This window comes from Hemitrygon akajei, chromosome 25, assembly GCF_048418815.1.
Source record: "Hemitrygon akajei chromosome 25, sHemAka1.3, whole genome shotgun sequence".
Lineage (NCBI taxonomy): Eukaryota > Metazoa > Chordata > Chondrichthyes > Myliobatiformes > Dasyatidae > Hemitrygon > Hemitrygon akajei.
This window is the reverse complement of record NC_133148.1, coordinates 7,618,465-7,644,419: the sequence shown is the minus strand read 5'-3', so window position 1 is coordinate 7,644,419 and position 25,955 is coordinate 7,618,465. Positions and strand designations below refer to the sequence as shown.

The following is a 25,955-nucleotide window of genomic DNA, read 5'->3' as shown; positions in this document are numbered from 1 at the left end:
GCCCAAAGTTATCCGAAGCTGAGCATTCCATCAGCGTGTACACCAACCCAACCCATGGAGTTGGATCTCATGAGTCACTATTGGTTTATATGACATTGGGAAGTCCCTGGGTTTGCGTTCATTTCTATCATTATTTACCTGTTCACTTCTGTCAGCACCTCCACACCGCCCAGACCAAGAGGCAGGCTGCAGATCTGTACCATTGGCGGATGGGAACAAAGGAATATCCAGATGGGTTAAACTGATTTTATTATCTCCATGGGAACGGAGATGTTAATATCAATAGGGATTAAGAAATCTCAACTGTCTGTGCCTTTGATGTATTAATTGAATGATATCAGTTGAAGCAAACAGCTCGTTGCCTGGCTTGAAGCAGAGTTTGGTTTGCTTTAGCATGCTCTTATTTATTTGGCACTGGTGAGTTAGACAGTCGTTTTGTCTTCATTCTTCAAAATGTGCAGAACTTTTCTGCAGTAATCTCTGAAGCATACGTAGATGATTCAGTCATAATTACTGAAGCATTATTGCAATTTTTATTACATGTACTGACGGATCATTGCAACGTGCCCTGTGCATCTATAGCACCAACAGGTGTTAGGAATGACTGTAAACTCAAGATAGCACAAGCAGAAGATAAGGAGAGTCTGGTTTTATTCTCACTGGACAGTAGGAGCTGAGGCGTGACCTTACAGAGGTTCACGAAATCATGAGGGGCATAGATATGCCAAATAGATCTTATTCCTGGGGCAGAGGATTCTTAAACCAGAAGGCAGAGCTTTAAGTTGAGGGGAGAAATTTAATGGAGATCTAAGGTGTAGGTTTTCCACACAGTGGTGAATATCTGCAGTGAACACGCAGAAGAGGTAGCTGACGCAGATACGATTACAACATCAAAGAGACATTTGGACAGCCTGATGGCATGAGTATCTATTTCTCCTCCCTCTCCCTTCCCTCTTCTTTCCCTCTTCTTCTATTCCTCTCTTTGGCCCTTTACCTTTTCTCCTCATCTGCTTACCACCTCCCCCTGGTGCCCCTCTTCCTTCGCTTTATCCTATGGTACACTCTCTTCTCCTGTCAGATTCCTCCTTCTCCAGCCCTTTACCCTTCCCACCCACCTGGCACCTTCTGGCTTGTCCTCCTCCCCCCCTTCCCCACCTTTTTATTCTGGCCTCTTCCCCCTTTCCAGTCCTGATGAAGAGTCTCAGCCTAAAACATCGACTGTTTATTCAATTTCATAACTGCTGCCTGACCTGCTGAGTTCCTCCAACTTGAACAGGAAGGGAGTAGAGGGATATGGACCTGGTCTGGGCAGAGGGATTGGCATAACCAGACATCAAGGATGAGATGGTTGGAGTGATATCAATAGTAACTTGACCCCAATCTTTAACACACACAAAAAGAACACGTGGCATCCACCCGTGAGGGTCATGAATTTGATTCAGTGTTGGTGGGACAAGGCCCGAGTTTAAATTGAACTGTGCTGTGTCTTTCTATAATTCTTATTAAAAAAGTATCTCAGCTCTAGCACAAGAAACAGCAAGATCTGTCACAATAGGGAAGATGGTCTCCATATCCATCCTGTCAGTCTTCGAAACAGCAGGGACACAGCTAATCGTAAACACACACTGAAAATCCAGAGTAACACACAGGAGGAACTCAGCAGCACCTGGAAATGAGTAACAGTTGATATTTCAGGCTGAGATCCTTCAGCACTGGAAAGGAAGGGGCGAGACACCAGAATAAAAGGGTGGGGAGCGGGAGGGGAAGTTAGAAGGCGATAGGTGAAGCCAGGTGTGTGGGAAGGTAAAGGGCTGGAGAAGAAGGGATCTGACAGGAGAGGGAGGACCATGGAGAAAGGGAAGGAGGAGGGGCACCAGGGGAGGTGATAGGCAGGTGAGGAAAAGAGGTAAGAGGTCAATGTGGGGAATAGAAGAGGGGTGGTGGGAAAAACATCTGTGCATAAATACAGCCTATCCAACCTTTTCTCTGAAGACCCATCCCATCCACTTATTTCGCTGTAAGACAGTAGTACATATTTGCCCAGCTCCAGTGAGACTCCTAGCAAGCAGGCAGTGGCTTTCTGCAAGCTTGAGCGCGTTATCACGGCTGACACCAGTGTGGGACTGAAGAGGTGCTACAGGGTGAGACACGCCACTATTCGGGTGAGCCATTCAGCCATTTGGTAGATAATCCCAGGGCACTATTTAGAAGAAAAGCAAGAGAATTCTACCTTGTCTCCCAGCCATTGTTCCCTCTAATATGTAATGAGCAGTGTGTGCAAAAATCTTGTGCTGTGCAATTTGATTGTATATGATCGTAAAATATATTTAAACTGCCAACGAGGTAGAGGAAAACAACCTTTTGTGCAGTTTAAATTCCTTTGTCTAGCAGCAAAAGAAGTTTGCACGCACACACACTCACACAGACACACACTCACACACACAGACACATTCACAGACACACACTCACACACACACTCACATATAGTCACACACACAGCCACACACACACACACACTCACACTCACACAGTCACACACACACACACACACACACACACACACACTCACACACAGACACACACACACACACACACACACACACACTCACACACAGACACACACACACACACACACACACACACACACTCTCACACATAGTCACACACACAGACACACTCACACACACACAAATCTTGTGCTGACCCTTTAACCTTCTCCAAGATCAATCTAACCCTTCTCTCCACATTGCCTTCCACTTTTCTATCATCCATGTGCCTGTCTAAATGTCCCTAAAACATCTCCCACTAACACCATCCCTGGCAGGGCGATCCACACACTGTCACTCTGTGTAAAAAACAATCACCCCCCCCCCCCCCATTCACTTTAAAATGATGCCCTCTCCTATTAGCCATTTCCACCTGGGACAAAGGTGGTGGCTGCCCCCGCAATCTATGCCTTTTGACACAGAACATAGAAATCTGCATCACATTACAGCCCTTCGGCCCACAATGTTGTGCTGACCATGTTACCTACTCTAGAAACCACCTAGAATTTCCCTACTGCATAGCCCTCTATTTTTCTAGGCTCCATGTACCTGTCTAAGAGTCTCTTGAAAGACCAGATTGTATCCGCCTCTACCACTGTCACTGGCAGTGCATTCTACCACTCTGTGTGAAAACTTACCTCTGACATCCCCCTTGTACCTACTTCCAAGCACAAAGATCATCTGACACACCTCTCATCCTCTTTGCTCCAAAGAGAAGAGATCTAGCTTGACGTGCGCTCTCGAATGCAGGCAGCATCCTGGCAAATCGCTGCACCTTCTCTGAAGCTTCCTGTAATGAGAAATGAATACAATGCTCCAAATGCGGTTTACGGAGTTCTCTGGAACTGCAATATTACCTCGTGGCTTTTGAACACAATCCCACCAAATAATGAAGGCCAGCACACCATACGCCTTCTTAACCACTTTCCGTGGTATAGCGGGACAGGCTTGAGGGCCAAGTGGGAGCTTCATGAGTGCAGATTGGCTGGGAGTAGATTTTCAAGTGATTCCCGTCAAGTTTGCAGCTCCAGGGATAGCGCAAACGTCACGGCGGAGTAGAGAGTTTACTGCCCGTTACACCTGTTTAACTGGAATCTCTGTTTCTTCCCACAGATCTACCCTGCAGTGAGCAACATGAACCCCAGCCTGGGGTCAATGAACAGCTACATGAGCGTGAACTCCATGGGCTCCGTCGGGAACCTGTCGCCCGCCTCGCTCAACGTGTCCTACACCAACCTGAGCCCCCCGCTCTCTGTGCTACCCTCCACCGTCAGCCCCATCACCAACGGCCTCTCGTCCGTGCAGAGCTCCATCAGCCCGGGCATTGGACCTCCGGGAGGTCAGACTGCCCCCATCAACTCCATGTCCCCTTACCAGACGGTCAACCAGCCTCTGGGCTCACTGGCTTACTCACCGGGGCTGGGCAGAGGGAAGGAAGTCAAATCTTACCGCAGGAACTTCAGTCACGCCAAGCCTCCGTATTCCTACATCTCCCTGATCACCATGGCGATCCAACAAGCCCCCAGCAAGATGCTGACCCTAAATGAGATCTACCAGTGGATCATGGACCTCTTCCCGTACTACAGGGATAACCAGCAGCGCTGGCAAAACTCCATCCGCCACTCGCTCTCCTTCAATGACTGCTTTGTCAAAGTGCCCCGCTCTCCAGATAAACCGGGCAAAGGCTCCTACTGGGCTCTGCACCCAGACTCGGGCAACATGTTCGAGAACGGCTGCTACCTGCGCCGCCAGAAGCGCTTCAAGTGTCAGAAGGAGAAGCTGGCCTCGCGCTCTGGCCTGGAGCAGGCTTCCAAGGGACTGGAGGCCGGACAGGACGGCAAGACCCCCAGCCCCAGCTCGGAGTCCAGCCAGTCAGACACCTCGCCAGGATCGGAAGAGCAGACGACTCTGACCGAGCTGCGGTGCCAGAGGGTAGAGGGTTCCAACCCGGCGGCTGCTGCTTCGCCTGCCCCACTGCCACAGGCCATGACCCACCCCCTGCTGACGCCCCCCATGCAGCACCTGCCTGACCTGCAGAGTGAGCTAAAGATGGACCCTCACTACAGCTTCAACCACCCCTTCTCAATCACCAACCTGATGTCCTCCGAGCAGTCACACAAGATTGACCTGAAGCTCTACGAGCAGCCTCTTCACTACGGCAACACGTACAACTCACTGCTGAGCAAGGCCGGCTTTGAAACTCCCAGCCCAATTAATGATTCCTGTCCCTACTATCAGGTGATGTACAACAGGTCCGTACTGAACACATCGTAACAGCGGCTTCCCCGTGCCGCAGAGCCAGTGACTGGAGGTGCCATCCTCTCCCTGTACTAACCCTCCAGAACTTCTTATCCCTCTTTATGTCCTCCAGGGACTCACTAACGCCACCATCCCCTACCAACCCACCATTCTCATCCGACTATATCAAAAACTCATGAGGATTGGAGGAGGAGTAGGCACTCGGCCTCTCAAGCCTGCCCCATCATTCAAGGGTGCCGCGGTAGTGTAACGGTTAGAGTGACGTTATTACGGCTAGGGGTGTTCCTGGGTTCAGAGTTCAAATCTGGCACCATCTCTAAGAAGTTTGTATGTTCTCCCCATGATCTGTGTGGGTTTCCTCCGGGTGCTCTGGTTGCCTCCCACGGACCAAAGACGTACCGGTTAGTAGGTTAATTGGTCATTGTAAATTGTCCTGTGATTATGGGATAAATTTGTGGGTGCTGGGTGGCATGGCTTGTTGAGCCAGAAGGGCCTGTTCCCCGATGTATCTCTAGATAAGTACAAAATGACATCTCCTCTCCTGTGTTCTGGTTCCCCATCACCCTCAATGTTTCTAATGTTTATCTATCTCCACCTTAAACCTATCTAATGATCTGCCTCCATCATGGACAGAAAGTGCCAGAGATTCACCAGCGGCAGAGAGAAAATGGTTCCACACACCTCAGTCTTAAATATCCAGCCCTTGTGTCCACATCCCCTTTTCTGTGATTCTCCCAGCCGTAGAAACATCCCAACATCTAACCTGTCCAGCCCCCTTAAAATCTTATCTGTTTGAATAAGGTTATCCTCATTCTTATTTCTTTAAGCAGGGAATAGGCCACACTGCCCAGCTGATTTAACCCTAGCCTAATCACAGCACAATTAACCTAGTGACCAGCATGTCTTTGGACTGAGGGAAGAAACCGTGCATTCCACAGAGAGGATAAACAACATCGGAATTGAACTCCAAGCTCCTAGACCCCAAGCTATAATAGCATTGCGCTAACTGCTACACTACCGTGGTGTAGTGCCCAATGTACACACCTATAATGTTGGCTGGCTTGCAGCTGCAAAGTTCTTGGTCTTGTCTTTCTGACAAGAGAAGTAAGTTGGGAATAGATTGGGAGGTGCCATGGAATGAGATCTGCCCCTCTTGCAGCTCAAACACGGACTTGGAAATAAGGGTGGGAGTTGACCATACCAGCCCTGGAGCCTGCTCACTAAGATTGAAGCTCATCTGAGGCCCACTTCCATATCAGTTCCCCCAGAACCCTCTCAGATTTCTCAGCCTTACCACGGTGGTGTAGCAGTTAGCACTGCACTATTACAGCTGGAGTTCAGAGTGCAATGCCAGCACCATTTGTAAGGGGCCTGTGGAATGTGTGGGTATTCTCTGGGTGCTCCGGTTTCCAAAGACACGCCGGTTAATTGGTTGTTGTTAGGCTGGGGTTGGGGGTTACTTGGAGGTGCAGCTCAAAGGGCCTGATGGGACACTCTATGCTGTATACCTAAATAAATAAATTCATGAGGGGTAAACATGAACTCAATGGGCCGAAGGGTCGGTTTTTCTGCTGCATGACCTGTGACCCCTCAAAATCCATGGTTCTCTGGAATGGAAAACTCTAGAAGTTCTTAACCATTCTGATGCCAAACCAAAATGCAAAATTCTTTATTCTGAAGTGATGCCCCATTGGCAATGGATTGGGAATATTGATCAGACTGGGTTCATCGAGCAATCTCTGTGCATTGGGGGTGGGGGGTGGCTTTGCTTGGAGTGGGTCGATTACAAGGAAGTGAATTGGTGGTGAGAGGTCAGAAATGTGCTTTCCTCACAGCTGAAGCATAAGATCCTAAGGCCATAAAACATAGGAGCAGAATTAGGCCATTCAGCCCACTGAGTCTGTTCCTCCATTCCATCATAGCTGATTTATTATCACTCTCAATCCCATCCTCCTGCCTTTTCCCTGTAACCATTGACACCCTGATTAATCAAGAACCTATCAACTTCTGCTTTAAATATAGGCAATGACTTGGCCTCCCTAGCCATCCATGGCAATGAATTCCACAGATTCACTATGCTCTGGTTAAAAAAATTCCTCCTCATCCCTGTTCTAACTGGACGTCCCTCCATTCTGAGGCTGTGTCCTCTAGTCTTAGACTGCCTCGCTACAGGAAGCATCCTCTCCACATCCATTCTATCCAGACCTTTCAATATTTGATAGATTTCAATGCGATCCCTCCTCATTCTTCTAAACTCTAGCGTGTACAGGCCCAGAGCCATCAAGCTCTTCTCATGTGTTAACCCTTTCACTCTGGGATCATTCTCCAATCCATCCAAAGGTTTATAGAATCGGCAATCATTTCCCAGCAGTAGTGTGGGAGAGGGCTCACCTGGAAGACCCATGAGGGGTTTCTTGCCAATGAATCACAGGATTTATTGATATCTGAATCTCAGATACATTTTACTGGTCCATTTCCCCTGTTGAACTTGGATCAGGAGGTGAAAGTCACCCTGTGACACACCTGAGTTACTAATAATCTGTACGTGTCTCCCTTCGGGTTCTGTACTAGTCCTCATTCTTAAATATAACACAATAACTCACCAAATAAAATAGCAAAAAAAATCCCCGAGTCTCTGGAACTGCACCCCAGCTCCAAGCAGCTCTCCGGAACCAGTAACCCCCAGAAATATATCCCAGCAGCATTCTTGGAAGTGTGTCCTAGTAACACTTAATATCCCAAGCATCAGTCAGCACCTCTGGGGCCATATCGTGGCAGTAATCAACCTTCCTGGAAAAGTGTCTCGCTTACGTTTTGCGACCGTACCTCAGTAACTGGCTGCCTCTCTGGAATTGTATCCCAGAAATCGTCAAATGACTTCTCAGCCACTGGAAGGTACCTCTGGAAATGTACTCAAGGAACAGTCAACAACGATGAAACTATATCCTAATAATAGGAAGTAGCATTGGAACTATATATCCTGGCAATAGTCAGGATCCCAGGAGCTATATCCTGGTAACAGGCAACACCTCAGAAACTGTATACTGGCAACAGTCGGCATCTCAGAAATTGTATCCTAGCAACAGTCAGCATCTCAGTAACTGTATCCCGGCAACAGTCAGCATCTCAGTAACTGTATCCCGGCAATGGTCGGCATCATAGTTACTGCATCTGAGCAATAGTCAGCATCTCAGTAACTGTATCCTGGTAACAGGCAGCACCTCAGGAACTGGCATTTTTGGAACTGGAATCGAGCAATAGTCATGACCTCAGGAACTGTGTCCCAGCATCTGTCAGTATCTCTAAATCTGTTTCCAGGCAACATCTCAGTAACTGTATCCCGGCAACAGTCAGCATCTCAGTAACTGTATCCTGGCAACAGTCAGCATCTCTGGAACTGTCAGCAAAGTCAGGAGTGAACGTCAGGATTGGCAGAAAGGGACCCTGGGAGAAGATTGGAAAAGGAATAATGGGTGGATGGGGGCAAGCCAATCATGTAAAGTTTCCAATTAATTTAAGCTGTAAGAGAACTAGAAGTTGCAGGGTCACCATCATCTCTGCAGTTTGAATGTAGAATAGACAGGATTTTGTATCTTTTAGCAATTGGTTTGTGAAGTGAATGTAGATATTGTTCTTTGGCCGAAATGTATAAAACAGATTGAATTTAATTTTATTAAGCTTATTGTAAATCTTTACATAATGGATCTGGTCCTTGAGATTAGTTGCTATATTTAAAATGACTGTGTTAGCAATGTTTTTCTTTCCTTGTATCTTTAATGCATTGTAGAGTAGTTGGTTAAACTCTTTATTTAAATACTCATTGAGAAAGGGGGAGGGAAGCCATAATGGAAATCCACGCTTTCTCAGAACAGCCTCCCGACACCACTCACACTTCAGTGAGGACAATGATACATGAGCAAGTTTGATCAGGCCGGGCACTGTGGCCATTTTAACTGAGCCTAGAGCCCCAGGGACTGTATTCAGTCCTAGAGCCACAGGGGCAAAAATCAGCCCTAACACCAAAGGGACTGTAACCAGTCCTAGAGCAATAGGGACTGTAATCAGCCCTAACACCAAAGGGACTGTAACCAGTCCTAGAGCAATAGGGACTGTTAACAGTCCTGGAACCACATGGTACTGTAACCAGTCGGAGAACCACAGGGTCCTAACAACACAGGTACTGTATCAGGCCTAGTACCTAAGGGAAGTTTTATAGTTGTTGTACTGTGACCAGGCCTCGGACTACAGGAACTGTAACCAGGTCTGGTAATGGAGATGCAGATACTGTAACTGGATCCAGTGTCCCAGGCACCACAAACAAGCTAGTTACAGACCTGGCCCTCAGGCCAGTACTGGTGTAGTACCAACACCGTATCCCAGTGGCCCTTGTGATGAATTGATGAATTCATAACAATTTGATGAATTGCCCCCACAGAGAGCCACAGCCATTCCAAGCCCTGAGCCGTGCTGCGCTCTACAACCAAGCTTTATCTGCCCAGTGGGTTTTGTGTCCTTCCTGTTTGAAGAAACTGAGGATGAAGAACAGTAGTGGAGGGCCTAGTCTCTGCCAGATCATGTGACATTTCCGATTCCATGTTAAATTTATGGTGACAACTATATTAAAAAAATATTTTCTGTACCGCAGTCTCATTCACTTGTTTTTACTTTGCAAAATTTCACTCATTGTCATGAGCTGATACCCACAATACCCACAAGTATTATACAGGGAATGAGGAACTGAGATACATCAAGAGGAAGAGGGAGAGAGAGGGAGACTGGGAGATGCACTGAGATGGTGAAATACTCAGATAGAATGACTAGGCAGAAGAGACAAGCAGACAGTCAAAGTAAAATTTATTACTGAAGTACGTACTGTGTACAGTACCATATATCCTGTACTACCATGAGATCCAATTTCCTGCATTTACAGTAAAAATACAATAGAATTTATGAAAAAATACATAAACAAAGACACAATTGAAAGAAGCAGACAGGAAGACAGAGAAGGAGGTGGGAAGACACAGTTGGTGAGAATGTAACAAAGAGGATGGAGTGAAGGTGATGGGGAGGTGGAGTGAGAAGGGAAATGTCTCCATTACATTGACAGCTGCATTGGTTCTAAGATCTCATCAAATCTATCACTTTTGCTATGAGTTCCACCCCGCTCTCAAATTCATGTGGACCATTTCTGATACTTCTAGATTCTTCTGCCTCCATCAGAGCAGCCAAGCTATCCACTGATAATGACTATAAATCCACAGCTAATTGCCTCTCCTATCTGATTGTGACTCCACCTGCCATTCACCGCTCCCATTATCACCTCCTTTACCTGTCAGTCCAAACACTAGTCGCCTTTGTTTTCTCTCTTTCTCCCTTGAGCATCTGTCTCCAACTTCACCCACCCTCCACCCATATCAAAGTTCAAAGTAAGTTTATTATCGAAGTATGTACACATCACCATATACAACCCTGAGATTCGCTTTCTTGCAGGCATTCACAGTACATACAAAGAAATACCATGGAATCAATGAAAAACTGCACACAAGTGGACAAACAACCAATGTGGAAATGACAACAAATAAATAAGCAATAAATATCGTGAACACGAGGTGACAAGTCCTTGAAATAGGTTGTGGGAACAGTTCTGTGATGGGGCAGTGAAGTTATCCACTTTGCTTCAATAGCCTGATGGTTGTTCCTGAACCTGGTGATGTGGGTCCTGATGCTCCTGTACCTCCTTCCTGATGGCAGCAGCGAGAAGAGAGCGTGGCCTGGATGATTGGGGTCCCTGATGATAGATACTGCTTTTTGTGACAGTGCTTTGTGTAGATCTGCTGTCTCACCCCTTCCCATCATCTTTCACCCCTCCTCAATCCACCAATTACTGTCTCACCTCTTCCACTCAACTTTCACCCCTCCTCAGTCCACCAATCACTGTCTCGCCCCTTCCAATCAACTTTCACCCCTCCTCAGTCCACCAATCACTGTCTCATCCCTTCCAATCAACTTTCACCCCTTCTCAGTCCACCAATCACTGTCTCACCCCTTCCCATCATCTTTCACCCCTGTTTCACACCCCTCCCCTTTACATCTCCCCTCTCTGTGCTCATCCTAACACAAGTTCTGGATCCAAATTGTCAACAGTTCCTGTCCTGCTGAGTTCCACCAGCAGATCGTTCGTTGCTTCGGATCCCAGCACTTGCATTCTCTTGTGTGTCCAGTCAGAAAGGCAGAGCATCACACGGCAAGTGAGAGAGCCAGATAGAAAGGCAATCAGGAGAGAGGCAAAAGACATTTTCACTGGAGATTCTGCAGATGCTGGAAAACCAGAGCAACACATACAAAATGCTGGAGGAACTCAGCAGATGGGGCAGCATCTATGAAAATGAATCAAGATCCTTCATTTGGACTGGAAAGGAAGGAGGAAGATGCCAGAATAAACGACGTGCGGGGGAAGCTAGGTGAGGGTAGGTGGCTGGAGGAGAAGGCATCTGATAGGAGTGAAGAGTGTTCTATGGGAGAAAAAGGTGGGAGACTAGGGGAAAGTGATACGTAGGTGAGGAGAAGAGGTAAGAGGCCAGAGTGGAAATAGAAGAAGAGGGAAGGTGGAGGGGAAAAAAAACCAAATGGTTACTGGAATGAGAAATCAATATTCATACCAATGAACATTGGAAGCTATCTGGATGGAATATGAGGTATTTCTCCTCCACCCTGAGAGTGGCCATGGACGAACTCGTTGGAAGGGGAATGGAGATAGGAATTAAAATGGATGGCCACTGGGAAATGCCACTTTTGGCAGATGGAGCGGAGGTGCTTGACAGTTGGAATAAGATGAAGTAAAACAGGAAAAACAGGGATGCATATGGTCTGATAGAGAAGACGTATACAGTCTACATATAGCTCAACAAACAGTCAGTGAATGAGGCCGTGACAATGAGACAGCTAAAGACAAGACCAATAGGACACAGTGGACAAATGTCATAACAAAGAGATGGTTGCTAGAGAACTGGACAGGAAGATTAATTGTCCCTCATTACCCCAGTGTGTCAGGCACACTGTTAACTTTTACTTCATTGATTGAAATATGATCTGTTTGTTGATCAAATCTGCAAGTTAATAGTTAAACTGTTTCCAGGATATCAGACCCACGTCACAGTGAAAATGCTGGTTAAATATCAGGACTGGTCTCGGTGAGTCACACAACTGTCCATTGCCTCACTGGCTGGGGCCCTTGTGAAATCCACGTCTGCATAGTCCCCGGGGCGTGTCAATGCCCTGACCAATGCGCCTTAGTTTAACATGCACGTATTCCCAGATTTTAATGAGTAGGTAGGTCTGGTCACCCTTGATAACTGGTGTCTATCTCACCATTTCTCCTCAACCTGTACATTCCCAGAACTCCTGACTGCAATTCTGACCCGTTGGCCCATTCCACTGATTTCACTCTTTAGCTCTCCAGATGGGTATTTATCCAAATCTCTTCGGAAGTTAGCATTGAATGTGCTCTCAGTCAATCACAACTCTGCACAAGAAAACAAATCCTTCCTTCTTCCTCTAATTCTTTTGTCACATTATCTTAAAATCTCAGTCCTGCTGTCATTGGAAACAATTCCTGGTAAATACCAATTGTAAAAAGCTGATGGGCGTCTGATGGCTCTGGGCCTGTATTCACTAGAATTCAGAACAACGAGGGGTAACCTCATTGAAACCTATTGAATGGTGAAAGGCCTTGAAAGGGTAGATGTGGGGAGAATGTTTCCTATGATGGGAGAGTCTAAGGCCAGAGGACACCTCTATTCTTAGAAAGCATCCTTTTTAAATGGAGATGAGGAGGAATTTCTATAGCCAGACAGTGGTGAATCTATGGAACTCTTTGCCACAGGCAGCTGTGGAACCAAGCCTTTATGTATATTTAAGGCAGAAACTAATAGATTCTTGAATGGCCAGGGTATGAAGGGATACAGAGAGAAGGCAGGAGATTGGGGCTGAGGAAAATTGGATCAGCCATGATGAAATGGTGGAGCAGACTTGATGGGCCAAGTGGCCTAATTCTGCTCCTGTTTCTTATGGCCTTATAGTTTTAATGGCCAATGTTTAAAGGTCTGAAAATGTGTGTGATATGATAGAGTGAACAGCCTGCATCTTTTTCCCATGACAAAATGGCTAATATGAAGGAGCATAATTTTAATGTGACTGGAGGAAAGTATATGGGGATGTCAGAGGGACAGGGAGTGGTGGGTCCATGGAACGTGCTGCCTGGAGTGGAGGAGGAGGCAGATACAATAGAGACACATACAAGCACCTACATGGAAGGAAAATGGAGGGTTATGTGAAAGGAAGCACTAGATTGATCTTATGGTAGGTTAAAAGAGCAGAGGGCTTCCACTGTGTCAATGTCTCTCCTTAAACCTCCTTTGCTTTGAAGAGAACACAGAGCATTTTCACTCTGAATGTCACAAAAGACAGATTTCCCAGTGTCCTCTCATTTCAATTCCATTCTGATGTGTCAGTCCACTGCCTCCTCCATCATCACAATGTGGTCACTCTGAGGTTGGAGGGGCAACAGCTCATATTCCATCTGGGTAGCCTCCAACCTAATGACATGAACATTGATTTCTCTAACTTCTGGTACTTTCTCCTCAATTTCCCCTTCTCTCTTTTCCATTCCACGTTCTGGCTCCCCTGTCACCCTTTCTCTTCTCCTCACTTTTGCAACACCTCCATCTGTTGTCCTTCCTCCTTCAATTTCTCCCATGGTCCACTGTCCTCTCCTATCAGATTCCTTCTTCTTCATCTCTTTACCTCTTCAACCTATCCCCTGTCAGCTTCTTGCTTCACCCCCTCTCCCCCACTCTGGCACCACCACCTTCTAATTCTGTCCTTTTCCCTTTTCCTTTCCAGTCCTGAAAAGTCAACTGTTTATTCCCCTTCATAGATGCTGTCTGACTTGTTGAGTTCCTCCAGCATTTTGTGTGTGTTGCTTTGGATTTACAGCATTTTCAGAATCTCTTGTACTTATGATCTTAACCTCTCCACAACCGACACCCCTCATCTCTGTTCAGAAGTGGAGAGAGTGAGCAATTTCAGGCTCCTGGGTGTCAATGTCTCTGAGGATCAAACCTGGATGTAACATATGAATGAACCTATATTTCATCAGAGTTTGAAGAGATTTGGTTTGTCACCTAAAACACTTGAAAACTTCACAGATGTACCATGAAGAGCATTCTGACAGGCTGCAAAACTGTCTGATATGGACGAGTGGGGGTGGGTGGGAAGCTACCGCATAGGATCAATAGAAGCTACAGAAAGTAGGGTACCAGCCTCTGTAATATCCAAGACATCTTCAAGGAGCTGTGACTCAGAAAGGTGGTGTCCATTATTAAGGACTCCATCACCCAGGGCATGCCCTTTTCTCCCTGTTACCATCAGGAAGGAGGTAGGAGGTACAGAAGCCTGAAGGCACACACCCAGCGATTCAGGAACAGCTTCTTCCCCTCTGCCATCCGATTTCTGAATGAACATTGAACCTTCACTTTTCTCTATTAGTTTTTGCAGTACTCTTTTTCATTGACCTATTTAACATACATACATATTTACTGTAATTGATTTAGTTATTCTTTCTATATTGGTCAGATATTGCATTATACTGCTGCCGCTAAGTTAACAAATTTCACGACGTGTCAGCGATACTAAACCTGATTCTGATTCTTTGGTCTCAACCTCAGGGAAATGTGAATCTGGTTAACGTGGGTGTGCTGACCTTTTGCTGCCCCTCGGGAAAAGGTAACAAAGCAGATAAGATCACTAATGCTACAATGCTGACACTCCCTTCAGACTCTCCTGCAGAGAAAAAACCACAACTTCAGATATCCAGAGACCTTTTAAATTGTTTCATTTGCAATAAATCAAGAGGACCATTGAGGCAGTTTGGTCTGAGCCTCCCACCCACCCTCGGAGTACTTTAATTGGTTGTTACGACTTCCTGTGCTGGTTGTATCTAAATCCTACATTCAAATATAAACACTTCAACCTAGCACTGGCCTGAAGCCGAAAATCTATTGCATAAGAAGGAAATAGGTGTGTAGGCAAAGATAAGGGGATGGGAGGGAAAGTGAAGCAAAGCCAGTAATTATGTCCACAGAAAGCCACGTATTCAAGTAATGTTAGCAGAGTGGATGCAAACACTAAAACACAAGTACTTTGGAAGATCGAACCTGAAGGCTAGACTCAGGGTTAATAAAACATTGAAGCAGAATTAGGCCATTTGGCCTATTGATTCTGGTCCACCATTCCATCATGGCTGACTCATTAATCCTCTCAACCTGCCTTCTTCCTGTAACCTTTGCCACCCTGACTAATCAAGAAGCTATCGACCTCCACTTTAAATATACCCAGTGACTTGGCCTCAAAAGCCGTCTGCAGCAAAGAATTCCACAGATTCACCACCTTCTGGCTAAAGAGATTCCACCTCATCTCAGTTCTAAAGGGACGTCTTTCTATTCGGAGGCTGTGCTCTCTGGTCCTAGACTCCTCCAATACACGAAGCATCCTCTCCAGTCAGACTTTTCAATATTCAGTAGGTTTCAATGAGATCCCCTCTCCTTCATTCTTCTGAACACCAGAGCCATCGTTCATTAATCCTTTCATTTCCAGGATTAGTCCGGGATTAGTAATGGCGAAGAAATGTGATCTAAGTGACTTTGACTGTGGAATGATTATTGGTGCCAGCCTTGATATTGATTATTGGTTTGAGTATCTCAGAAACTCCAGGGTTTTCAAGCACAACAGTTTCTAAGAGTTTACAGAGAATGGCATGAAAAACAAAATACATCCAGTGAGCAGCAGTTCTGTGGGTGAAAATGCCCCGTTAATGAGAGGGGTCAGAGGAGAATGGCCAGACTGGTTCAAACTGACAGGAAGGCAAAAGTAAGGCTACGTCCACACTAGACCGGATAATTTTGAAATCTCTGGTTTCGTGTAAAAACGATAGGCGTCCACACCAAGCACTTTTGAAACTACCTCCGTCCACATTAAAACAGGTAGTTGGACGAATCTCCTCCCACTGGGCATGTGCAGGACACATCTACAGAAAACAAGCGACATGTTCAGTGTCGAATCTCGCTGTGAGAGTCCGCGTTTGTGCAGCTACAGACTAGAAAAACTTAAAAGGAAATTGCCAAATGACAGACAGCTGTTAGCTCTCGCACAGGAGTACTTAAAACTAAAAAAAAACAAATACTGGAGCGTATGGAGGCAACCAACAGGGAGTTCACAAACAGTATGACCTGGCTGACGACAAACATTGAAAAACTGATTAACTCTGTTGCATTAATAAAGCACTTTGTTAAATGTGTAAAACATGTCTGCATCAGTATTATCTTGTATTTCCATACAATGTTACATCAGGCTGTAACACATCTATTGTCAGAGAAATACTTGCATAAATAGGTAAACCACCTTCATACAAGCAAGGACAGAAAACAGGGCAAAGTGAGTATACTTATTTATTCAGTAAGTTATGGGTCAAAGTATTTGGTGAGTACATTTCCAACTCTTCTGGCTTCAGTTTCGTTGCCGTCTGTTCTGAAATTGTTAGGTTGTTCCAGCATATCATTACAGCGTTTTTTAAAATCTCCAGTTACCCCGTCCACATTACTCTGCCCAACTGGCGTTTTCAAATTTACACACCCTGGAGGGAGTTTTAGAAAAGCTGTTTTCAGTGGAAGAAAAATGTCGTTTCAGTGTGAACGGAGGGTCAAAACGAAGAGAAAAAGCTTCAGTTACGGATTTATCCGGTCTAGTGTGGACGTAGCCTAACTCAAATAACCACGTTCCAACAGTGATTTGCAGAAGAGTATCTCTGAATTGAACTTTGAAGTGGATGATCTACAGCACCAGAAGATCATGAACATACACTGAGTGGCCCCTTTATTTGTTCCCTCCTGTGCCTCATAAAGTATATGTTCCAACAGCCAAGAGATAAATTTATTGCAACCCAGACAGATGTGAGAGTACACCTAAAGTCAGAGTACTTTCTAAATGGGGCAAAGAGGAGGTCTGCAGAGGTTTGGAAGTCTACAATCAATGCAATAATAGAACTTCTGGAAGAATTCTGCAGGCCTAGCTGCATCTGTGGAGAGAAAAGCTGTTAACGTTGCAGGACATACATCACTTGTCAGAACTGGGAAGGAGAGAGAAGCAAACAGATCTTCAGTAGAAGAGAAGGTAAGGAAGGATGTGTAGGTCAAAGGGAATCTCTCTGATAGGATGAGGTGAAGTGGCTTAATGTAGACAGTTATCATCAAATTAAGCTCCAGGCCTGTGTGATAAGCTTTTAAAATTTTATTTAAAGATACAGCACAGTAATGAGACCACACCATTTTAATACACACATGAGACCAATTAACTTGTTAACACATACATCTTTGGAATATTGGAGCACCTGGAGGAAACTCACATTGTCATGGAGAGAATGTATAGACTCCTTACAGACAGCGGTGGGATAGTGGTACCATAACCACCTCCTTCCCATTCCTTGTCCTACATACATAATCCTCTCTACATGACTGGGCTGCCCTCCCCCCACCCATCCCCACCGTTGTCGATGGTAAAGAGCCAGAACAGGCCTCGTGAAGGAGGATTTACATGTAGGATATGGAATTGAAGGAGGTGGGTTGTCCCTCGTGGCGGAGGATTTGTATGTAGGTTATGGAATTGAAGGAGGTGAGTTGTCCCTCGTGAGGGAGGATTTGTATGTAGGATATGGAATTGAAGGTGATGGGTTGTTCCTCGTGAGGGAGGATTTACATGTAGGATATGGAATTGAAGGTGATGGGTTGTTCCTCGTGAGGGAGGATTTACATGTAGGATATGGAATTGAAGGAGGTGGGTTGTCCCTCATGAGGGAGGATTTGTATGTAGGATATGGAATTGAAGGTGATGGGTTGTTCCTCATGAGGGAGGATTTACATGTAGGATATGGAATTGAAGGAGGTGGGTTGTCCCACATGAGGGAGGATTTGTATGTAGGATATGGAATTGAAGGTGATGGGTTGTTCCTCATGAGGGAGGATTTACATGTAGGTTATGGAATTGAAGGAGGTGAGTTGTCCCTCGTGAGGGAGGATTTGTATGTAGGTTATGGAATTGAAGGTGATGGGTTGTCCCTCGTGAGGGAGGATTTGTATGTAGGATATGGAATTGAAGGTGATGGGTTGTTCTTCGTGGCGGAGGATTTGTATGTAGGTTATGGAATTGAAGGAGGTGAGTTGTCCCTCGTGAGGGAGGATTTGTATGTAGGATATGGAATTGAAGGTGATGGGTTGTTCCTCGTGAGGGAGGTTTGTATGTAGGATATGGAATTGAAGGAGGTGGGTTGTCCCTCGTGAGGGAGGATTTGTATGTAGGATATGGAATTGAAGGAGGTGGGTTGTCCCACGTGAGGGAGGATTTGTATGTAGGATATGGAATTGAAGGTGATGGGTTGTTCCTCGTGGCGGAGGATTTGCATGTAGGATATGGAATTGAAGGAGGTGGGTTGTCCCACGTGAGGGAGGATTTGTATGTAGGATATGGAATTGAAGGTGATGGGTTGTTCCTCGTGAGGGAGGATTTGTATGTAGGATATGGAATTGAAGGTGATGGGTTGTTCCTCGTGAGGGAGGATTTGAATGTAGGATGTGGAATTGAAGGAGGTAGGTTGTCCCTCGTGAGGGAGGATTTGTATGTAGGATATGGAATTGAAGGAGGTGGGTTGTCCCTCATGAGGGAGGGATTGTATGTAGGATAAGGAATGGGAAGGAGGTGGGTTGTGTCTCATGAGGGAGGATTTGTATGTAGGATATGGAATGGGAAGGAGGTGGGTTGTGTCTCGTGAGGGAGAATTTACATGTAGGATATGGAATTGAAGGAGGTGAGTTGTCCCTCGTGAGGGAGGATTTGTATGTAGGTTATGGAATTGAAGGAGGTGGGTTGTCCCTCGTGAGGGAGGATTTGTATGTAGGATATGGAATTGAAGGTGATGGCTTGTTCCTCATGAGGGAGGATTTACATGTAGGATATGGAATTGAAGGAGGTGGGTTGTCCCACGTGAGGGAGGATTTGTATGTAGGATATGGAATTGAAGGTGATGGGTTGTTCCTCATGAGGGAGGATTTACATGTAGGTTATGGAATTGAAGGAGGTGAGTTGTCCCTCGTGAGGGAGGATTTGTATGTAGGTTATGGAATTGAAGGTGATGGGTTGTTCTTCGTGAGGGAGGATTTGTATGTAGGTTATGGAATTGAAGGTGATGGGTTGTTCCTCGTGAGGGAGGACTTGTATGTAGGATGTGGAATTGAAGGAGGTAGGTTGTCCCTCGTGAGGGAGGATTTGTATGTAGGATATGGAATTGAAGGAGGTGGGTTGTCCCTCATGAGGGAGGGATTGTATGTAGGATAAGGAATGGGAAGGAGGTGGGTTGTGTCTCATGAGGGAGGATTTGTATGTAGGATATGGAATGGGAAGGAGGTGGGTTGTGTCTCGTGAGGGAGAATTTGTCTGTTTGGACTCATGTGCGGTGATTATGTATGTAGGATAAGGAATTGAAGGAGGTAGGTTGTCCCTCGTGAGGGAGGATTTGTATGTAGAATATGGAATGGGAAGGAGGTGGGTTGTGTCTCTTGAGGGAATATTTGTATATTTGGACTCATGTGCGGTGATTATGTATGTAGGATAAGGAAATGAAAGAGATTAGGGATGTAGTGTCAGGGATTTGAAATAATGGATAGCAGATATTAATTAAAATGATCAACATGCACAAAAATCTGGAGGAATTATGAAAGTCTGGCAGCATCTATGGAGGGAAGTTGTCATCAGTTGTCATGGGGGATTTCAACATGCAGGTAGACTGGGATAATCAGAATGGTACTGGACCCCAAGAAAGGGAGTTTGTGGAGTGTCTCCAAGTTGGATTCTTAGAACAGTTTGTACTGGAGCCTACCAGGGAGAAGGCAATTCTAGATTTAGTGTTGTGCAATGAACCGGATTTGATCAGGGACCTCGAGGTAAAGGAACCATTAGGAGGTAGTGACCATAATATGATATGTTTTAACCTACAATTTGAGAAGGAGAAGGGAAAATCGGATGTGTCAGTATTACAGTTGAACAAAGGGAACTATGGAGCTATGAGGGAGGAGCTGGTCAAAATTCAATGGAACAATATCCTAGCAGGGAAGACAGTGGAACAACAATGGCAGGTATTTCTGGGAATAATGCAGAAGGTGCAGGATCAGTTCATTCCAAAGAGGAAGAAAGATCCTAAGGGGAGTAAGGGGCGGCCGTGGCTGACAAGGAAAGTAAAGGGCAGTATAAAAATAAAAGAGAAGAAGTATAACATAGCAAAGATGAGCGAGAAACTGGAGGACAGGGAAGCTTTTAAAGAGCAAGAGAAGATAACAAAAAAGGCAATACGCCAAGAAAAAATGAGGTATGAAGGTAAACTAGCCAAGAATATAAAAGAAGATAGTAAAAGCTTCTTTAGGTATGTGAATAGCAAAAAAATAGTTAAGACCAAAATTGGGCCATTGAAGACAGAAACGGGTGAATTTATTATGGGGACAAGGAAATGGCAGAACGAGTTGAACAGGTACTTTGGATCTGTCTTCACTAGGGAAGACACAAACAATCTCCCAGATGTAATAGTGGCCAAAGGAACTAGGGTAAAGGATGAACTGAAGGAAATTTATATTAGGCAAGAAACGGTGTTGGATAGACTGTTGAGTCCCCGGGACCTGATGGTCTGCATCCCAGGGTACTTAAAGAGGTGGCTCTAGAAATCGTGGACGCATTGGTAATCATTTTCCAATGTTCTATAGATTCAGGAGCAGTTCCTGCTGATTGGAGGGTGGCTAATGTTGTCCCACTTTTCAAGAAAGGAGGGAGAGAGAAAACAGGGAATTATAGACCGGTTAGCCTGACGTCAGTGGTGGGAAAGGTGTTGGAGTCAATTATAAAAGAGGAAATTACGACACATTTGGATAGCAGTAGAAGGATCAGTCCGAGTCAGCATGGATTTATGAAGGGAAAATCATGTTTGGCTAATCTTCTGGAGTTTTTTGAGGATGTAACTATGAAAATAGACAAGGGAGAGCCAGTGGATGTAGTGTACCTGGACTTCCAGAAAGCTTTTGATAAAGTCCCACATAGGAGATTAGGGGGCAAAATTAGGGCACATGGTAAGGGGGGCAGAGTACTGACATGGATTGAAAATTGGCTGGCTGACAGGAAACAAAGAGTAGCGATTAACGGGTCCCTTTCGGAATGGCAGGCTGTGACCTGTGGGGTACCGCAAGTTTCGGTGCTGGGACCACAGCTGTTTACAATATACATTAATGATTTAGATAAAGGGATTAAAAGTAACATTAGCAAATTTGCTGATGACACAAAGCTGGGTGGCAGTGTGAAATGTCAGGAGGATGTTATGAGAATGCAGGGTGACTTGGACAGGTTGGGTGAGTGGGCAAATGTATGGCAGATGCAGTTTAATGTGGATAAATGTGAGGTCATCCACTTTGGTGGCAAGAACAGGAAGGTAGATTACTATCTAAATGGAGTCAAGTTAGGAAAAGGGGAAGTACAACGAGATCTAGGTGTTCTTGTACATCAGTCTATGAAAGCAAGCATGCAGGTACAGCAGGCAGTGAAGAAAGCTAATGGCATGCTGGCCTTTATAACAAGAGGAATTGAGTATAGGAGTAAAGAGGTCCTTCTGCAGCTGTACAGGGTCCTGGTGAGACCCCACCTGGAGTATTGTGTGCAGTTTTGGTCTCCAAATTTGAGGAAGGACATTCTTGCTATTGAGGGAGTGCAGCGTAGGTTCACAAGGTTAATTCCCGGAATGGCGGGGACTGTCATATGTTGAAAGATTGGAGCGACTGGGCTTGTATACACTGGAATTTAGAAGGATGAGAGGGGATCTGATTGAAACATATAAGATTATTGAGGGATTGGACACGCTGGAGGCAGGAAGCATGTTCCCGCTGATGGGTGAGTCCAGAACTAGAGGCCACAGTTTAAGAATAAGGGGTAGGCCATTTAGAACAGAGATGCGGAAAAACTTTTTCACCCAGAGAGTGGTGGATATGTGGAATGCTCTGCCCCAGAAGGCAGTGGAGGCCAAGTCTCTGGATGCACTCAAGAGAGAGTTAGATAGAGCTCTTATAGATAGCGGGGTCAAGGGATATGGGGAGAGGGCAGGAACGGGGTACTGATTGTGTATGATCAGCCATGATCACAGTGAATGGCGGTGCTGGCTAGAAGGGCCGAATGGCCTACTCCTGCACCTACTGTTTACTGTCTATTGTCTATTGGAAATAAACTTAAAGTTTCAGGCTGAGAACTTTCATCAGGACTGAAAAGGAAGGGGCAGAAGCTGGATTAAGAAGGCGGGGGTAAGGGTGAGGAGTACAAGCTGGCAGGTGCTAGGTGAGACTGGGTGAAGGGGAGCAAGGATGGAGGGGAGGAAGGTGGATGGGGAGGGGAGGGGGAGCAAGGATGGGGAGGGGGAGGACGGTGGATGGGGAGGGGGAGGGTGGGGAGGGGAGGAAGGTGGATGGGGAGGGGGAGGAAGGTGGATGGGGAGGGGAGGAAGGTGGATGGGGAGGGGAGGGGGAGGAAGGTGGATGGGGAGGGGAGGATGGTGGATGGGGAGGGGGAGGGGAGGAAGGTGGATGGGGAGGGGAGGGGGAGCAAGGATGGGGAGGGGGAGGACGGTGGATGGGGAGGGGGTGGGGAGGGGAGGAAGGTGGATGGGGAGGGGGAGGAAGGTGGATGGGGAGGGGAGGAAGGTGGATGGGGGAGGGGAGGGGGAGGAAGGTGGGGAGGGGAGGAAGGTGGATGGGGAGGGGAGTGGAGGAAGGTGGATGGGGAGGGGAGGGTGAGGAAGGTGGATGGGGAGGGGAGGGGGAGGAAGGTGGATGGGGAGGGGAGGACGGTGGATGGGGAGGGGGAGGGGAGGAAGGTGGGGAGGGGAGGAAGGTGGATGGGGAGGGGAGGAAGGTGGATGGGGGAGGGGAGGGGGAGGAAGGTGGATGGGGGAGGGGAGGGGAGGAAGGTGGATGGGGAGGGGGAAGAAGGTGGATGGAGAGGGGAGGGGGAGGAAGGTGGATGGGGAGGGGAGGATGGTGGATGGGGAGGGGAGGGGAGGAAGGTGGATGGGGAGGGGGAAGAAGGTGGATGGGGAGGGGAGGAAGGTGGATGGGGGAGGGGAGGGGGAGGAAGGTGGATGGGGAGGGGAGGGGGAGGAAGGTGGATGGGGAGGGGGAAGAAGGTGGATGGGGAGGGGGAGGAAGGTGGATGGGGAGGGGGAAGAAGGTGGATGGGGAGGGGGAAGAAGGTGGATGGGGAGGGGGAGGAAGGTGGATGGGGAGGGGGAAGAAGGTGGATGGGGAGGGGAGGAAGGTGGATGGGGGAGGGGAGGGGGAGGAAGGTGGGGGAGGGGGAAGAAGGTGGATGGGGAGGGGAGGGGGAAGAAGGTGGATGGGGAGGGGAGGGGGAGGAAGGTGGATGGTGAGGGGAGGACGGTGGATGGTGAGGGGGAGGGGAGGAAGGTGGATGGGGAGGGGGAGGGGAAGGGTGGATGGGGAGGGGAGGGGAAGGGTGGATGGGGAGGGGTGGGGAGGAAGGTGGATGGGGGAGGGGAGGGAGAGGAAGGTGGATGGGGGAGTGGGAGGGTGGATGGGGAGGGGTGGAAGGTGGATCGGGAGGGGAGGGGGAGGAAGGTGGATGGGGGAGTGGGAGGGTGGATGGGGAGGGGAGGAAGGTGGATGGGGAGGGGGAGGGGAAGGGTGGATGGGGAGGGGAGGGGAAGGGTGGATGGGGAGGGGTGGGGAGGAAGGTGGATGGGGGAGGGGAGGGAGAGGAAGGTGGATGGGGGAGTGGGAGGGTGGATGGGGAGGGGTGGGGGAGGAAGGTGGGGAGGGGAGGAAGGTGGATGGGGAGGGGTGGAAGGTGGATCGGGAGGGGGAGGGGGAGGAAGGTGGATGGGGAGGAGGAGGAAGGTGGATGGGGAGGGGAGGGTGAGGAAGGTGGATGGGGGAGGGGGAGGGTGGATGGGGAGGGGAGGAAGGTGGATGGGGAGGGGAGGGTGTGGATGGGGAGGGGAGGGGGAGGAAGGTGGATGGGGAGGAGGAGGAAGGTGGATGGGGAGGGGAGGGGAGGAAGGTGGATGGGGAGGGGGAGGAAGGTGGATGGGGAGGGGAGGGTGAGGAAGGTGGATGGGGAGGGGAGTGGAGGAAGGTGGATGGGGAGGGGAGGGGGAGGAAGGTGGATGGGGAGGAGAAGGAAGGTGGATGGGGAGGGGAGGGGGAGGAAGGTGGGGAGGGGAGGAAGGTGGATGGGGAGGGGGAGGAAGGTGGATGGGGAGGGGAGGGTGAGGAAGGTGGATGGGGAGGGGAGGGGGAGGAAGGTGGATGGGGAGGGGGAGGAAGGTGGATGGGGAGGGGAGGGTGAGGAAGGTGGATGGGGAGGGGAGGGGGAGGAAGGTGGATGGGGAGGAGGAGGAAGGTGGATGGGGAGGGGAGGGGAGGAAGGTGGATGGGGAGGGGGAGGAAGGTGGATGGGGAGGGGAGGGTGAGGAAGGTGGATGGGGGAGGGGAGTGGAGGAAGGGGATGGGGAGGGGAGGGGGAGGAAGGTGGATGGGGAGGAGGAGGAAGGTGGATGGGGAGGGGAGTGGGAGGAAGGTGGGGAGGGGAGGAAGGTGGATGGGGAGGGGAGGAAGGTGATGGGGGGGAGGGGAGGGTGAGGAAGGTGGATGGGGAGGGGAGGGGGAGAAGGTGGATGGGGAGGGGGAGGAAGGTGGATGGGGAGGGGGGAGGGTGAGGAAGGTGGATGGGGAGGGGAGGGGGAGGAAGGTGGATTGGGGAGGGGAGGGGGAGGAAGGTGGGGAGGGGAGGAAGGTGGATGGGGAGGGGAGGGTGAGGAAGGTGGATGGGGAGGGGAGGGGGAGGAAGGTGGATGGGGAGGGGAGGGGGAGGAAGGTGGGGAGGGGAGGAAGGTGGATGGGGAGGGGAGGGTGAGGAAGGTGGATGGGGAGGGGGAGGGGGGAGGAAGGTGGATGGGGAGGGGGAGGGTGAGGAAGGTGGATGGGGAGGGGAGGGGGAGGAAGGTGGATGGGGAGGGGGAGGGTGAGGAAGGTGGATGGGGAGGGGAGGGGGAGGAAGGTGGATGGGGAGGGGAGGGGGAGGAAGGTGGGGAGGGGAGGAAGGTGGATGGGGAGGGGAGGGTGAGGAAGGTGGATGGGGAGGGGAGGGGGAGGAAGGTGGATGGGGAGGGGAGGAGGGGGAGGAAGGAGGGGAGGGGGAGGAAGGTGGATGGGGAGGGGAGGGGGAGGAAGGTGGGGAGGGGAGGAAGGTGGATGGGGAGGGGAGTGGAGGAAGGTGGATGGGGAGGGGAGGGTGAGGAAGGTGGATGGGGAGGGGAGGGGGAGGAAGGTGGATGGGGAGGGGAGGACGGTGGATGGGGAGGGGGAGGGGAGGAAGGTGGGGAGGGGAGGAAGGTGGATGGGGAGGGGAGGAAGGTGGATGGGGGAGGGGAGGGGGAGGAAGGTGGATGGGGGAGGGGAGGGGAGGAAGGTGGATGGGGAGGGGGAAGAAGGTGGATGGAGAGGGGAGGGGGAGGAAGGTGGATGGGGAGGGGAGGATGTGGATGGGGAGGGGAGGGGAGGGAAGGTGGATGGGGAGGGGGAAGAAGGTGGATGGGGAGGGGAGGAAGGTGGATGGGGGAGGGGAGGGGGAGGAAGGTGGATGGGGAGGGGAGGGGGAGGAAGGTGGATGGGGAGGGGGAAGAAGGTGGATGGGGAGGGGGAGGAAGGTGGATGGGGAGGGGGAAAGAAGGTGGGATGGGGAGGGGGAAGAAGGTGGATGGGGAGGGGGAGGAAGGTGGATGGGGAGGGGGAAGAAGGTGGATGGGGAGGGGAGGAAGGTGGATGGGGGGAGGGGAGGGGGGAGGAAGGTGGGAGGGGGGAAGAAGGTGGATGGGGAGGGGAGGGGGGAAGAAGGTGGGATGGGGAGGGGAGGGGGAGGAAGGTGGATTGTTGAGGGTGAGGACGGTGGATGGTGAGGGGGAGGGGAGGAAGGTGGATGGGGAGGGGGTGGGGAAGGGTGGATGGGGAG

General features: G+C 48.8%; 1 protein-coding gene across 2 annotated transcripts in view; it reads left to right on the top strand.

The window, feature by feature from the left end:
* LOC140716355 (hepatocyte nuclear factor 3-alpha-like) overlaps positions 1-9,444 on the top strand; it is a 51,832-nt gene extending 42,388 nt beyond the window's left edge. For both annotated transcript variants that reach the window (XM_073029006.1, XM_073029007.1), the window contains exon 2: positions 3,660-9,444. In XM_073029006.1, the coding sequence (XP_072885107.1) occupies positions 3,660-4,820 (1,161 nt within the window). In that variant the 3' untranslated portion in view covers positions 4,821-9,444. The remainder of the gene's footprint in view (positions 1-3,659) is intronic.
* The last annotated feature ends 16,511 nt before the right edge of the window (positions 9,445-25,955 follow it).